The 14,122-nt window shown below is 43.5% G+C and overlaps 1 protein-coding gene across 1 annotated transcript; it reads left to right on the top strand.

Annotated features, from left to right (window-relative positions):
• Positions 1–800: 800 nt before the first annotated feature.
• On the top strand, positions 801–12,592 carry TYRP1 (tyrosinase related protein 1). Its single transcript, XM_028712103.2, has 8 exons — positions 801–1,030; positions 1,733–2,207; positions 4,830–5,152; positions 5,395–5,599; positions 7,344–7,511; positions 9,053–9,232; positions 10,816–10,962; positions 12,285–12,592. The coding sequence occupies exons 2-8, from the start codon at positions 1,844–1,846 to the stop codon at positions 12,488–12,490; spliced, it is 1,593 nt and encodes a 530-aa protein (XP_028567936.1). The 5' UTR covers positions 801–1,030; positions 1,733–1,843; the 3' UTR covers positions 12,491–12,592.
• Positions 12,593–14,122: the final 1,530 nt, after the last annotated feature.

Below are 14,122 nucleotides of genomic sequence, written 5' to 3'. Positions count from 1 at the left end.
GGACACTGAGGTCCAGCTCCAAGAGCCTTCTGGCGGTTCTCTCACTGTGAAAAGTGGGGTTACAGGGAACCAGGCAGAGGGCCTTCTCGGTAGTGGCTCCCGCTCTGTGGAACACCATCCCGTCAGATGTCAAGGAAATAAACAATTACAGTATCTGACTTTTAGGAGACATCTAAAGGCAGCCTTGTATTGGGAAGTTTTTAATATTTGATGTTTTATTGTGTTTTTAATATTCTGTTGGGAGCTGCCCAGAGTGGCTGGAGAAACCCAGCCAGATGAGTGGGGTATGAACAAAAAATTGTTGTTGTTGTTGTTGTTAAGGTGAGAGACATTTGACCCATGCCTAATATTTGTCGAAAACTTTATTTATTTATTTGTCGAAAACTTTATATATTTATTTGTTGGCCATCGCATCTGACTTGTTGGCCAACATGCTTGTTGGAACTATTGGCCATGTGCTGATCGAATATAGAAGAGTTGGCTGTGGCATCACCAGAAAGCAGTTGATTTCAGAGGATTTGGTTCCTTGTGTGAAATTGAAGCCCTTTGTTTTCCAAATAGCTTCTTCCTCCTTCTGTGGTGTGTGATATGCCTTTGCTTCATTCTCGCTTCCCCAAAAAATCTCCTTGTGGCCCTTCCTTTGCACTCAGAATAAAGAAAGCTCCTTTGGTTGTGGGCTCTCTGTTTTCATTGCAATTACTTGCCCCTGACCTTTCCTAAAACGTGTAAAATCACAAGGAGATCCGCATGAAAGGAATCATGTGCTGCCAGAGTACTTATCCGGGGAAGCTCATTGAAGTAGAAAGGGATTAAGAGGAGCAAGAAAGAGAGAGAGAGAGGGTCACGCCAAACCAAATTGTTGGCAAGGCTGGGATTAGAAAGCAGACAGACATCCAAAACAAAATAGCTCGGCTTGGTTTAGGGCAGCAGCTGCAGCAAGAACCGCAACCTAAAAGTACAATCAGCCAAGAAGAAAAAAAACAATTAACCAATAAAGAAGATAACAAAGCAGAGAGATCTTCTGGAAAAAGTATGTATTAAGATTGTTTTGTTGTCAACAAAGTGATAAAATTCTTTTGTGTATAGGAACAAATTTGTGGGATTTGGGGATGAAGGGCAGTTTGGAGATGCGTCTGCTAGAGCAGGAATGCAGAATGATCTCTTGCAAGCAGCTGCCTGACTGGAGTATTCTAATAATCAGTGCGTGGAAAACTTTCCCACTTTCTTGAATGGGAAACCCATAATTGTTTTGGTTGAGCAAAGGGTTGGAGTTAGAGGGATGTGGACAGAAATATCTGGATTAAAATGGTTCTTGTATGAAGCAATTTAAACTGCAATCCTTGTGTACTCAGAAATGAGTCCTACTGATTTTGCAGGGGCTTACTCCCAGGTAAACGGGATTAGTTTATACATCCAGTGAGGCAGGGCATGCTCTAAGTACTCCGAAGTAGTGACACTGATTGCTGCTTATGATTGATGATGACGATGCAGAGATCCAAAAGACAATTGCACTCAACTCTCCCTCAAAAATGCAAGCCCTCAAAAGCAAATAAGGAGGTTTCTTTCCATTTGTGAAGGAACATTGTCTACACCAAGCAAATATAGGGCAAAAGATTAAGAAATGGGCCGCCAAATGTATGGGTGAAAAGTGCGTCGTGGGTCTGAAAAGCTTGAAGATACCTGCTCTACAGCATTTCAATGCCCTCTTTCATTTTTGTTTCTTCCATTTTAGAGCTTTCATCACCAGACAGAAAAGAAGTGAGTTCACTGCATCTGGGCTTACAAGAAAGGACACTGACATAGATCCATTCACTGTTTTTATTGTTAAATTTGGATTATCGCTATGCATCTATCCATATTGCTTCTCTTCGCCCTGCTCAGAGAAATTAGTGCTCAGTTCCCCAGGCAATGTGCTACCGTTGATGCGCTGACAAGAGGGGAATGCTGCCCAGACCTGTCTCCAGTGGTGGTTCCTGGTTCAGACAGGTGTGGGTCATCTTCTGGAAGGGGGCAGTGTGTACAAGTGACAGCCGATTCCAGACCCCATGGACCCCAGTACATGCACGATGGGCGAGATGACCGTGAACAATGGCCTCTGCGCTTCTTCAACCGAACCTGCCAGTGCAACAGGAACTTCTCTGGATACAACTGCGGAGCCTGTCGAGCTGGCTGGAGTGGACCTGCCTGTGATCAGCAGACACAAATAGGTAAAGACAATAACAAGGAAGAGGGCATATTTGTGTGTTTTGGCACAGAGGTGTCCCCCTTTTCTGATGGTTTCAGCCTTTTCAGTAGCTTAGGCTGATATTTCTCTGAAAAATTGATCATAATGATTCAGTTTTCAGAACATCTGTGAGCTCGCAAACAAAATAACACTGCATTTCAAATGCATTGGCATCTGCCTCTAAAGATTTTCTTCGCAGCAGAAGTTTTCAGTCTCTTAGAACGCAATAACCCCCTACTCGGAATTAAGTCTTATTGTCTTTAGTAGATGCTACTCCTAGGCAAGTGTGTGTTGGATTTGCAACCTAAATCAGAATAGAAAAGAATTACAAATAGCATAAACAACCTTTTGGAAAGGTATGCATTATAATGTCTAGATTGGCGATTATGGGGCCAAATTCATTGCTTTGCTTAATAGCACCATACCTTTCTCATCCTTCTGTATTAGCAAACATCCTGGGTGGGATGAGAGAAGGAAATACAACAGAGGGAATAGAATAGAATAGAATAGAATAGAATAGAATAGAATAGAATAGAATAGAATAGAATAGAATAGAATAGAATAGTTAGAAGGGATCCCAAGAGTGATCTACTCCTACCCCATGCAATGCAGGAATCTCAACTAAAGCATCCATGACAGATGGCCATCCAACCTCTATTTAAAATCCTCCAAGGAAGAAGAGTCTACCACTGTCCAAGAGAGTCTGTTCCACTGCCAAACAGCTCTTACCATCAGAAAGTTCTTCTTCATGTCTAAGCAGGAATCTCCAATCTGTTAAAATCATCTTGAATCCTGATTCTGTCACCTGCGGCATTAGCTACCCCTCCCAGTTTGGTGCCATCTACACATTAAGAATTCAGTAATGAAATGGGGTGCTATTTGGAACACGAGGTGGGTTTACCACCTTCACCAAGAGTTCACCTTGAAGGAGTGGCAGCAGCAGGTATTATTCCAATCTGAGGGGGGTTTCCAGGGAAGACATCAGTAAGAGATGCTACACTATTCTAATGGAATGGTTTTAAGAAGAGGTCAGAGATGTCCCATTATCTTGTTACCAGCGTTAGAGACATCAGTGCTATTTTTCTGGCAAAAGAGGTGCCGGAACTCACCACGAATGCTTCCCTTGTTCTCTTAAAATGGCAATGGTGCCCACCTGAGAGATGCCAGAACGGAGTTCTGGTGAGCTCCAGCTAAAAAAAAGCCCTTGAGAAAAAAGGGTAAAAAGATTGCAGTTCCCAGATTCGCATGTACAGCAGCAAGCTGTGTGGTACGTTCATTTGATCTCTCCTTCCTTGGAGGTGTTTAAGCAGAGGTTGGTTAGCCATCTGTCATAGATGCTTTAGGTGAGATTCCTACATTGCAGAGGGTTGGACTAGATGACGCTTGGGTCCCTTCAAACTCTACAATTCTATGATTTCTGAATAGATATTTTGCACTGAAATGCAATATATCCCAACTGTGCTGCCTGCTGGAGGTGCAAGCCAGCTTTTATGCCTGGCTGGCAGACCCCACAGAAGACTGGCCCTGCCAGTCCACCACCAGAGCACCACCCACTCACCAGGACCCTAAGAATCAAATTTAAAATTTGGGTGGGCGATCCTGCCAACTGCTGTAGCTGCCCGAGGCCAATGCAGCCCTCCCTTGTTCCCCAGCAACCACACCAGGCCACAGTCGCTGCCACCAGTTAGGGTAATTGGTATTTATTGCAATTAAACTTGATTGATTGTTTTTCTTTAGCTCAAACCATTATATTACCATAACAAAACTCAGTGTTTTGGGCTGGTTCATATTATGCACGTGTAACGCCTGGTGGCAGGCCAGTGTGTGAAAGCAAACCTTTAGGTGTCCCATGTCTTTTGAACTCCTGTAAGATTAATAAATTCTGGCTCACAGGATACAAACATAACTAATAATCTGCGGAGGAAACAGCTGTGTGGTCTGTGATACATAGAAATCTACTGGCACTGACAAATGCACATCTGCACCATCTGCACTGTGAATGACCAAGAGCTATGCGCTAGCTATATTTATGTAACTTTCTGCTACTCAAGACATCCATACCTGTGTTTGCGTCTGTTTGAATTGTCAGCAAAAGGGATTCCGGTGTTGAGTTATGTGTGCAGAAAGAGACTCTCTGTATCTGCCCATAGTCCACATCAGCAGAGGAATCGTGGCGAAATTTGTGTGTGCACTAAACAAATGCTTGACATGTCCCTGGTTCCTACAGTTTGCTTAAGGTAATTCCTGGATAGGAATGAAGATCCATTGTGTAAATATGGACACTGTCCCTGAAATATTATAGATTATAGATCATCAGAGGTTACTATTTGCTTTTGCAATGGAATCTCCATCTCTTCTTAGAGTTCCAATTCCCAAATCTTGAAATCCATAATGGAAGATTAAGAGAAAACTTTGGATTTAACTCCTGTATTTATTCCTGAACAAAATATAACAATCACATCTTGCTAGAGAAGCCAAGTTCTGATTCTGAAGGCTTGGGCTTCATGGATATTCCTTTTTATATTGGCAACTGATAGGCATGAATTATTGGTTTCCTATTTATATTTCCCTTTAATCCATAATATGATGTATTTTTAACCTTTAGTCAGAAGAAACCTTCTGGATCTGAGTAATGAAGAAAGGAATCGCTTCCTAAGAGCCTTGCAACAGGCCAAGAACACAATTCACCCTGACATTGTGATAGCCACAAGGAGACGTGAAGAGATATTGGGCCCTGATGGCAATACACCGCAATTTGAAAATGTGACCATTTATAATTATTTTGTGTGGTCCCATTATTACTCTGTCAGAAAGACATTTCTTGGACCAGGGCAGCAGAGCTTTGGTGGAATAGATTTCTCCCATGAAGGACCAGCTTTTCTCACCTGGCATAGATACCATTTACTACAGTTGGAGAGAGACTTGCAGGTAATGCCCTTTCTGTGATTCACATGCTATGCTAACAAGTCAAGGTTTGAACACGTTCCAAAATGTCTCCCTTTAAAGAACCTCATCCCCATTCCCATCCATATAGTGAAACATTACTAGACTGGCATCATAGGAAGAAAAGTCATGATTTAACAAGCTCAGGATTTCATCTGGTTTTTACCTGCAGCTCAGTGTAGCTCACCATTAACCCAGGTTGTTGTTGTTGTTGTTCATCTCATCAGAACATGCTACAGGATCCTTTCTTTGCCCTCCCCTACTGGAACTTCGCAACAGGCAGAAACACTTGTGACATTTGCACAGATGACCTCATGGGAGCGAGAAGCAATTTTGACACCACTCTGATAAGCCAAAACTCCATCTTCTCTCAGTGGCGTGTTTTGTGTGAGGAGATTGAAGACTACGACACGTTGGGTACCATTTGCAACAGTAAGTCTGCGTTCTTTGGGTATACTTTGTTGTTGCTAGGCCAGTGACCCCCAAAGAGCTAATATTTTCACAGATTCCAGGCTATTTTGCCTCCTCGTCTTCTTCCTTTGATGGCCAGAACTGGAAACAAAGAGGCAAGGCAGGAGCAGTGGTGGATGTTGGGGCCTCAAGTTTCAGCAATGCCAAAATTCAGCACTCCTCCTGCCTCTTGCAATCCTTTCTAGATTATCGTTGTGGTGTCTGCTGTTGTACCCTGAGGCTTTGCTCTGAGTGTCACCAAACCAATTGTGCTCCCCTAACAGGAGAATGGGACAGTTACACTAGAGTTGCATTTTATTATTTACAAAGTGTAAATAAGAGTACAGGAAGCTCATCAAAAACTAATCAAGTTAACAGTGGCTCGTAAGCCAACCTCTGCCTAAGACAAGAGGCACAGTTCCTCCTTTCCTCCTTATCTGAGCTGCATCATTAAAACCAATAGGGATGTGTTCCTGTCCCATCCATTCCTGAGGCCCTGCAACTCTGACCAGGTGTTGCAGATCAGCCTCAAAGGCACCCTGTATGCTGCCTCTGGCTCCCACAACCCTGTGTGATGGGTGTCAGGAAATGCCCATCACCCACCAAGATACGTGAGCCTAATCTATTTCCTGCCATCTTCATTTTCCACACCTTCCTGCCCCAAATTGACTACCACACCAAGCAAATATTGACTAGATGAGTTTTATAGTCGATGCAGCAAAAAAATTGAAAATGCTTGACAGATACATATGCTTTGCTTTCATGGATTATGGTGGCCTAGGGTGTTGGTCTTCAACTGATGGGTTGGGACACATCATTGGTTTCGCAGACTGTTCCAGGGTGGATCAAAACAGGAACACTACCACCATGCAAATAAGTGGTAAATTATTAAGAAATAGGTACATATTTGAGTTAAAAGTGGTTCCTGGGTCTGAAATAGTTGAAGATACCTTGCCTTGGATAGCTCATTATCTTGGCATTGTTCTATATATGCTTTGGCTGATCTTAGATCAGCAGTAAAAGAGTCTAGAATCCTTTAGTGGTCATTGTTGAGAGTCAGCATAATTCTCACACTATAGTGACTTTGGAGCTTGGGGGTTCTCTGCTTGAGCACCAGTTCCCAGTGCCCCAAGCAGAACCTGATTTTACCACCATGGGTTGGATCCAACAAAGTCCATGCATGTGCAGAATAATTTGCACACATGCAATGGAACTTCCTCTCCCAAACCTACCCCAACCTACACGCACATGCAGAGAGAGAGAGAGACAGACAGACAGACAGACAGACAGACGGATGAGTGTCTGGCTGGCCACTTTGAGAATACGATGCTGGACTGGATGGGCCACTTATTCCCAGGCAAGTGTGCATATAAGATTGCAACTGACTGCAACTTTTGAGCAGGGATCATCGTGGTCAGTTACATAGGTTGGCATGGCCATAGTTCTCACTGTGATACCTGACAATGATTATTAATAGCTTAGCTCTCACTGCAGCAGAACTATTTCCAAGGCAGCAAGGCTACAGCTCTCTTATACGTGTCTGATGATATTGCCACTGAGAAGTCCCTTGCAACGATTCAAGCGGTGCACAGAGTGGTCCTTAGCCAAAAGCCAAAGACATTGCCTGTTTTCTCTGAGTCTGACCCTCTCTTTCCGAGGCTTTGTAGTCTGCTAACACATCAAAGCTCACCCTCTTTCTGCTCCCTCCCCTTCCTTCATATGCCAGGCACAGAAGGAGGCCCAATTAGACGAAACCCTGCTGGAAATGTTGCCCGCCCAATGGTGCAGCGCCTGCCTGAGCCACAGGATGTTGCTCTTTGCTTAGAAGTCGGATTGTTCGATACGCCTCCGTTCTATTCAAATTCAACAGACAGCTTTCGTAATACAGTGGAAGGCAAGTAATTCTCAAATAAAAGGTCTGAAACCAGAGGGACATGGAGCTCGCCGTACTCACCGAGTTTGCGCAGGGTGAAAAGTAGTCAAGTTATTTTGCAAGAGAAAGACTCTATTTAGCAAACCACCTCTTTTTATACCCCGTTGTATCATTTACGTTTGCCTAAACTGGAACAGGTTATAATAATGTACAGTTCATTCCTTCCTTCATTAATTTATAGAATATTTATCAACTATCACTCCAGTTTCATTGTGATCGCAAAAACATCATAAAATTGTAAATGCATAAGATGCAAAACAAATGATCAACACTGAATCAATTATGAGTATTCCTTCACTTTAAAAAAGAACAGAAAAACATAAATCACTTACCATATCACTTTTTTTCCCTCAATGAATGAAAACAGAGCAAATGAAGTGTATTATTGCCAATTTCTCCAAGTATTTTCCTCCCCCCCCCCCATGGCTAAATGGTTTATAGGAGTCAAGGCTTTTCATTCTGAAACCCTGATCCATCACAAAAATAATTTCATTGCTAGCAAATATGTTCAAAGGAGTTTCAACATCCTTGACTTCAGCTACAAACACACACACATACACAGGTACCTTATGTTTCAGATCTTTCAGGGCATGTTTGCTGCAGGGGGAAATAGTATGCATGAGCAGCAATCATGTTTATCCATTGCTTGAAGTACTTTTGTTCTTGTCCTAAATGCAAGACTTACATTCTGACCTAGATAGTACTTATCTGGACGGACCAAGGTTCTTACTCATATGTGAGTCAGTTTCTTATGTTCCCCTGACATTTACACAGAGAGATGCATGGGGAAATATTGCTGTACTATATTTGCTTAAATATAAAGCCAATGTGGAGTTTAACATTTAATTCTGTTCAGCCCAGTTTGAGCTCTTGGCCTCACTGCAGAAGAAGGCAGAATATTCCCCACCTAATTATTTCAGTTCTTCTGATGACCAAGATTCTGACATTACAAGAATTTGTTTAGTGGTGCTGGAGAATCAGTGCTGAGAATTTCTGGGCTCCCTGAAGCAGAAGGTCCTTCTCCAAAGTCAATCTGCTGGCAGCCATTCAGGAAAAGACATGTGGGGAGCTGGAGGAACAGCTGGCCCATTAGGATACATAAGAACATCTTGACACTTGTGTCGATGGCTAGAAAATGCACGTGGTGGTTTCAATTATGTTTGCTGCCATTCCGACCCAAAAGCTGCCGCTGTAGCTCAGTGCAAGACAGATTTGTGTTTGTGTTTCAATGTGCAACATTCCACTTCGCTTGTGCAACAAACCCACGAGCAAGCAAATCACTTTGTATTCATATAGTATCATTATTTAATCTCAAAGTTGAGTGTCCCGAGGAAATAGCAATTGTGTGCATTTGAAAGAGTCTGTGGTATGCAAGGAGCAATGCAATTTCCTTGAAAGAAGTCAAGAGAGTGGTCCAGAATCATGGCAAACTGAATTATAACCAGCTGCTTTAATCTCACTGCTGTTTCCAATTTACACCTCTTCTTTATTCTTACGCGCAGGTTACAGCGACCCTTCGGGGAAGTACAATCCAGCCGTGCGTAGCCTTCACAATCTGGCCCATCTGTTTTTGAACGGCACGGGAGGGCAAACCCATTTGTCCCCAAACGATCCCATTTTTGTCCTCCTGCACACATTCACCGACGCTCTTTTTGACGAATGGCTGAGAAGGCATAATCCTGGTGAGTTCTTGTGGTTCACATTATTTAACCTTCAGGCAAAGAGAACGATTCGCCCACTACCCGAGTCCCACTCAGCAAAGTGGGTGAGATGCAAAGGACAGGCTTCTGTTCCCACTTGCACAAACAAGCTGCTATGATCCCCTTGCAACAACACAGCCCTTTCAGAGGCCTGGGCTTGGGGATCAGGGGCACAATCACATCCTTTTACTCCTGTCTTCAGAAGCAGAATAATATTTAGCCAAAGAAGGAGCTATTGTCTTGGTTGATGATGCAGGATAAATTACACCCAGGGATCACAAGATCTTAATGGAGTTTTCCCAGGTCAGTTGACCGGAACAGCAGAAATAGTTACATACTCTTTTCTAATTGCATAAATTCACAAATCACACACTGCTGCCCTTCATTCTCTACCCCTCTTGCAAAAAAAGAAGAGGGGAAAAGGATAAATCAAACAATGTACTTGCTGTTACAGGGTATATATTTGCATATAGTCTTTAAAAATCTTCTAGCCATTTTTGTGCATGTCTTACAATAAGTCAAGTGGCAATTCTGGCAAGTTCAAAAGAGCTGTTTGTTACTGCTGTAAAATCACATAAGTTCGTGTCATGTTCCCCTAACAAATACAAAAGAAAAGCAGATGGCATGGCAGGAGGCAGCCAGTCTCTCTGGGTTTCTGGGCAAAGAAAGAGCAAAAGGAAGGCGAACAGAGAAGAAGCAAACATACAGGGCTTCAGAGTATGTTTTTCGGCTGCATTTGCAGGGGTTGACTCTGAGGGGGCTCAGAAGCTTATCAGAGAAGGCAGTTGTTGATGGATAAACATCCTTGACCAATTGCTTGTCCACCTTTGCTGATCTCCTCCTGCAATGAAAAGTCACGGGGAAATGTTCAGCTTGAGCCCTCTCTCTCTCCTTCTGTGAGGGCAACAATGAGGTTAGAAGGACATCACTGGTGTCCTCTGCAAGGATGTCCCATTTGTTGGTCACCTGAAATGGAAGCTTCAGGGAGAAGGGTCACCAACGCATCACCTATGGGTGTCAATGTACTTCTGATGGCACTCATGAATGGTGTCAGCAAATAGCCCCTCAAGAATCCACAGTGCGTGAGAGACTGTTTGCTCTTCCTGCTCAGTTCCGGTTTGCACTTTCTTAACCCCACTGACATTGAACACGTTGCCTTAAAGATGACCAGCCCAGCTTACATTGGATACCAGGACTGGACAACCTCCTGCTTTCATTATGAACAAGAGAGAAGTGCAAAGAGCTTCGCTCTGCTTGTGAACTGTTTCATCGTCTTCCCATTAATCATTCATTCACCCCACACTTTCCCCCCTCACTTTCCAAACTGCAAAAACTTGGGTGTAGAAATGCTTTTGTTCTGCTAGGGTAACAAAACACTTCAATCAACTCTAATTGCACAAATCTACAGTTCTGGTACACACTTAAAATCCCTATTGCAAAATATTGACAGTCTGGAGGCACCCTAATTGTTTGTGATCTGGGACTGGCCACCAAGGCTCCATGTTAATTTTGTTATCTTTACCAAGTTCCTGAAACTGAACAAGCAAAACATTTTCCCCCTTTAGATATCTCGATCTACCCACTAGAGAATGCCCCCATTGGACATAACAGACGGTACAACATGGTACCATTCTGGCCCCCCGTGGCCAACAATGAGATGTTTGTTACAGCACCAGGAAATCTGGGATACAGTTATGAAGTTCAGTGGCCAAGTAAGTTATTAAACCTCTCCTTTTCATTACATAACTCTTTCTTCTTTTCTGTTCAAGTGGTTCAAATGTTGATTTACTATTTACAAATATTCTGTGCATGAAATAGCTATTAAGGGCTGTGCTCCTTTCCGCGGCTGCTTAAACTTGAACTGTATCTAATTTGAAGCCTAACAGAAATCACTGGTTTTTCAATCTATGTAGTTTGCTTCACCTGCTTTAATGAACAAAGAAACATTGAGGGGAAAATGCACATTTTTGGTATCATCAACTGATAACACTGAATATTCAGGATTCAACAACTGAGTCAATGGAGCAAAGACAGCAATGAAAAACAAGCATGATCTGCTTACCTAGTATAGGAAAACTAAATGATCCAAAAAGACAGAGGAGTAGATTGGTTCCTTAGTTTGCCCTTGCTTTCTGTCCCCATGTTTACAATTCAGAGATAATTCACGCTCTTTTCTAAGGAAGGTCAGTTTGGATATATTAATGCACAAATTCTGAATACACAGCCTGATGATAGTCTATTAAAAAAGAAATTTCGTTGTTCTGATTTACAGAGGAAATAATTCAGGTTGCATGAGTTGAATTAAGTCCCTCAGAAACCCACCATCCCACAGTTCTTGAATTGCTTTGGAACTTCGTATTAGACAGAAATAAGTACTTCTATAACCACCACAACAACAATAATTTTATTAAGAATATTACAATGAGTTAAAGTAAAAGAAAGAAATGCATAAAACATTTTTAAAGTTGCAATCAACAGCAACTTGAAATGACTGGGACTTGTTATTATCCATAATATTGAAGAAGAATATTCAAATGGATTAGACTTTTAGCTACATCCAGTGACGTAGAGTGGATTCTCAGCATCAGGGGCGTGCAGTCTGAGTCAGCGGTGGGTGAGGCCAGGGAGAAAGAGCCTCAAAACTACCCCTCGATGAGGGCAGATCTGAGGGCTGAGGCACCCCATTTGCAAAGGAGGCAGCGGCTACCGGAGCCTCTTGCCTCTCCTTGGTGGGCGGCGGCAGCACCCTCCCTCTCCCTTGACTGGCCCAGGGGTGGGGCATGTGCAGATGTCCCTTCACCATCCACAAGGGGGGAAATGTGCCACCGCTGCCCCAGGCCCAGCCCCAGCCCCAGCCCTGAAGGCCCAGCCCAGGTGCAAATTAGAGATTGAGGGGGCCTGGTGTGAGGGGGCCTGCTTGCACCCCCTCACACCCTTTCACAAATCTGCACCAGGGCCATGACCCCCCTGACCCTCCCCGTCTACATCACTCAAGACTTTAACCCTGTGTGCCCTTCCTTCTGTTTCTTTCTAGCTCGGGCTCTCCAAGTCACGGAAATCATCACTATTGCCATTGTCACTGCCTTGATCCTAGTTGCAATTATATTCGCTGCTGCCACATGCATCGTCCGTGCCAGGAGAAACAAGGATGATCTTCATCAGCCGCTTCTCACGGACCAGTACCAGACCTACTCGGACGATTATGACAGCATACCAACCCCAAGCCACTCCATGGTGTGAAGTGTCAGCAATTTATCTGCACTCTGTAGCATTTGCTCTTTCTGATCTGATTCGCAATAAAGAACATGAAGAGTGACAAAACCTTTCCTCTCGCCAGGGAAATCTTGAGTCACTTGTGTCGGTAATGTGTGTTTTTGTGTAAGACTGGCTTGAAATTTCCCTCAAGTTCACTCGCTTCACTCCTTAGCCATCTACCTATGAAATAAAAGTCCTGTACTTCCATATTATCAAAGTCTGATGATGAACATTTTCCGCTAGTAGCCGAGTTGCGCTTATTAATTGCAGCTTCTTCCATTTAGCTTTCTTCTTCTTCTTCTAGATTCTAATTCTTTGCCTCTGCATGGGCAGAATTAAGCTGAAATGAGAGAATGGCTTTTCCGAACATGTTCAGCATCTTGTAAAAGGACCCAGACTTTCAACAATTTGTTGTGGATTAATTTAAAAGGAGACAAAAATGTTGCCTTGTCTAGGAGATGTTCTCCACAGTGGACTTCGTTTGTCCACAGTGATTCTTGATTGGCCAAGATCACCCATGTGACCAATCTAGAAAGCATTGCTTCCATTCAAAACTGGCTTAGTTTCCCTCAGGTGAAATCAGCTTGTGATTGATTCTTATTGGCTATATTGGCAATATATCATTGTGATGTAATCGTACCCACTCCGTGAATTGTAAATGCCAAAGATGCCACAGAATCAGGGGCACATAGGTGAAAGGATGAATTGTAAATGCCTAAAATGGCACAGAGTGGTGGAACGTGGATGGCGCCGTGGGTTAAACCACAGAGCCTAGGACTTGCCAATCAGAAGGTCGGCGGTTCGAATCCCCACGATGGGGTGAGCTCCCGTTGCTCGGTCCCTGCTCCTTCCGATCTAGCAGTTCGAAAGCACATCAAAGTGCAAGTAGATAAATAGGTACCGCTCCGGCGGGAAGGTAAACGACATTTCCGTGTGCTGCTCTGGTTCGCCAGAAGCGGCTTAGTCATGCTGGCCACATGACCCGGACGCTGTACACCAGCTCCCTCAGCCAATAAAGCGAGATGAGCACTGCAACCCCAGAGTCGGTCACGACTGGACCTAATGGTCAGGGGTCCCTTTACCTTTAAGATGGCACAGAAGCAGTGGCACATAGGTGAAAGGATGGTACTGAAGAATTTGCTGGGGGCTGGGGGTGGAGAATACACCATGAAGGGTCCCCCCCAAAAAACATTTACACATTTCTCAAACAGTAGTTTCAACCCTAAAATAAAAATGTGCAAATTTTCAGTTCTCCTACTCCAAATGTGCAAATTTTCAGACCTCCTACCCAAACACACGACAGAGCTCAGTTGGTAGAGCATGAAATTTTTAATCTCATGGTCATGGGTTCAAGCCCTAGGTTGGGCAAAAGATCCTTGCATTGCAGAGAGTTGGACCAAATGACTCTTGTGGTACCTTCCAGCTGAATGATTAGATGGCAGCCAGATGCAAAAGAAATCAGATGTCTTGCATCTTTGATAGTTGTATAAATTTCATACAGGGCAGCTCTTTTGCATTGATGCCATGCCTCTACTTTTACACTCAGGAATCTGTTCTTCTTGCTGTGAGTTTCCCCCCAGCACTTTGTTCTGAAACAGTCTGCAGCTTATGTCTACA

The sequence above is a fragment of the Podarcis muralis genome, chromosome 17 (assembly GCF_964188315.1).
Source record: "Podarcis muralis chromosome 17, rPodMur119.hap1.1, whole genome shotgun sequence".
In the NCBI taxonomy this organism is placed as follows: Eukaryota; Metazoa; Chordata; class Lepidosauria; order Squamata; family Lacertidae; genus Podarcis; species Podarcis muralis.
This window is presented reverse-complemented; position numbering and strand designations above follow the sequence as displayed.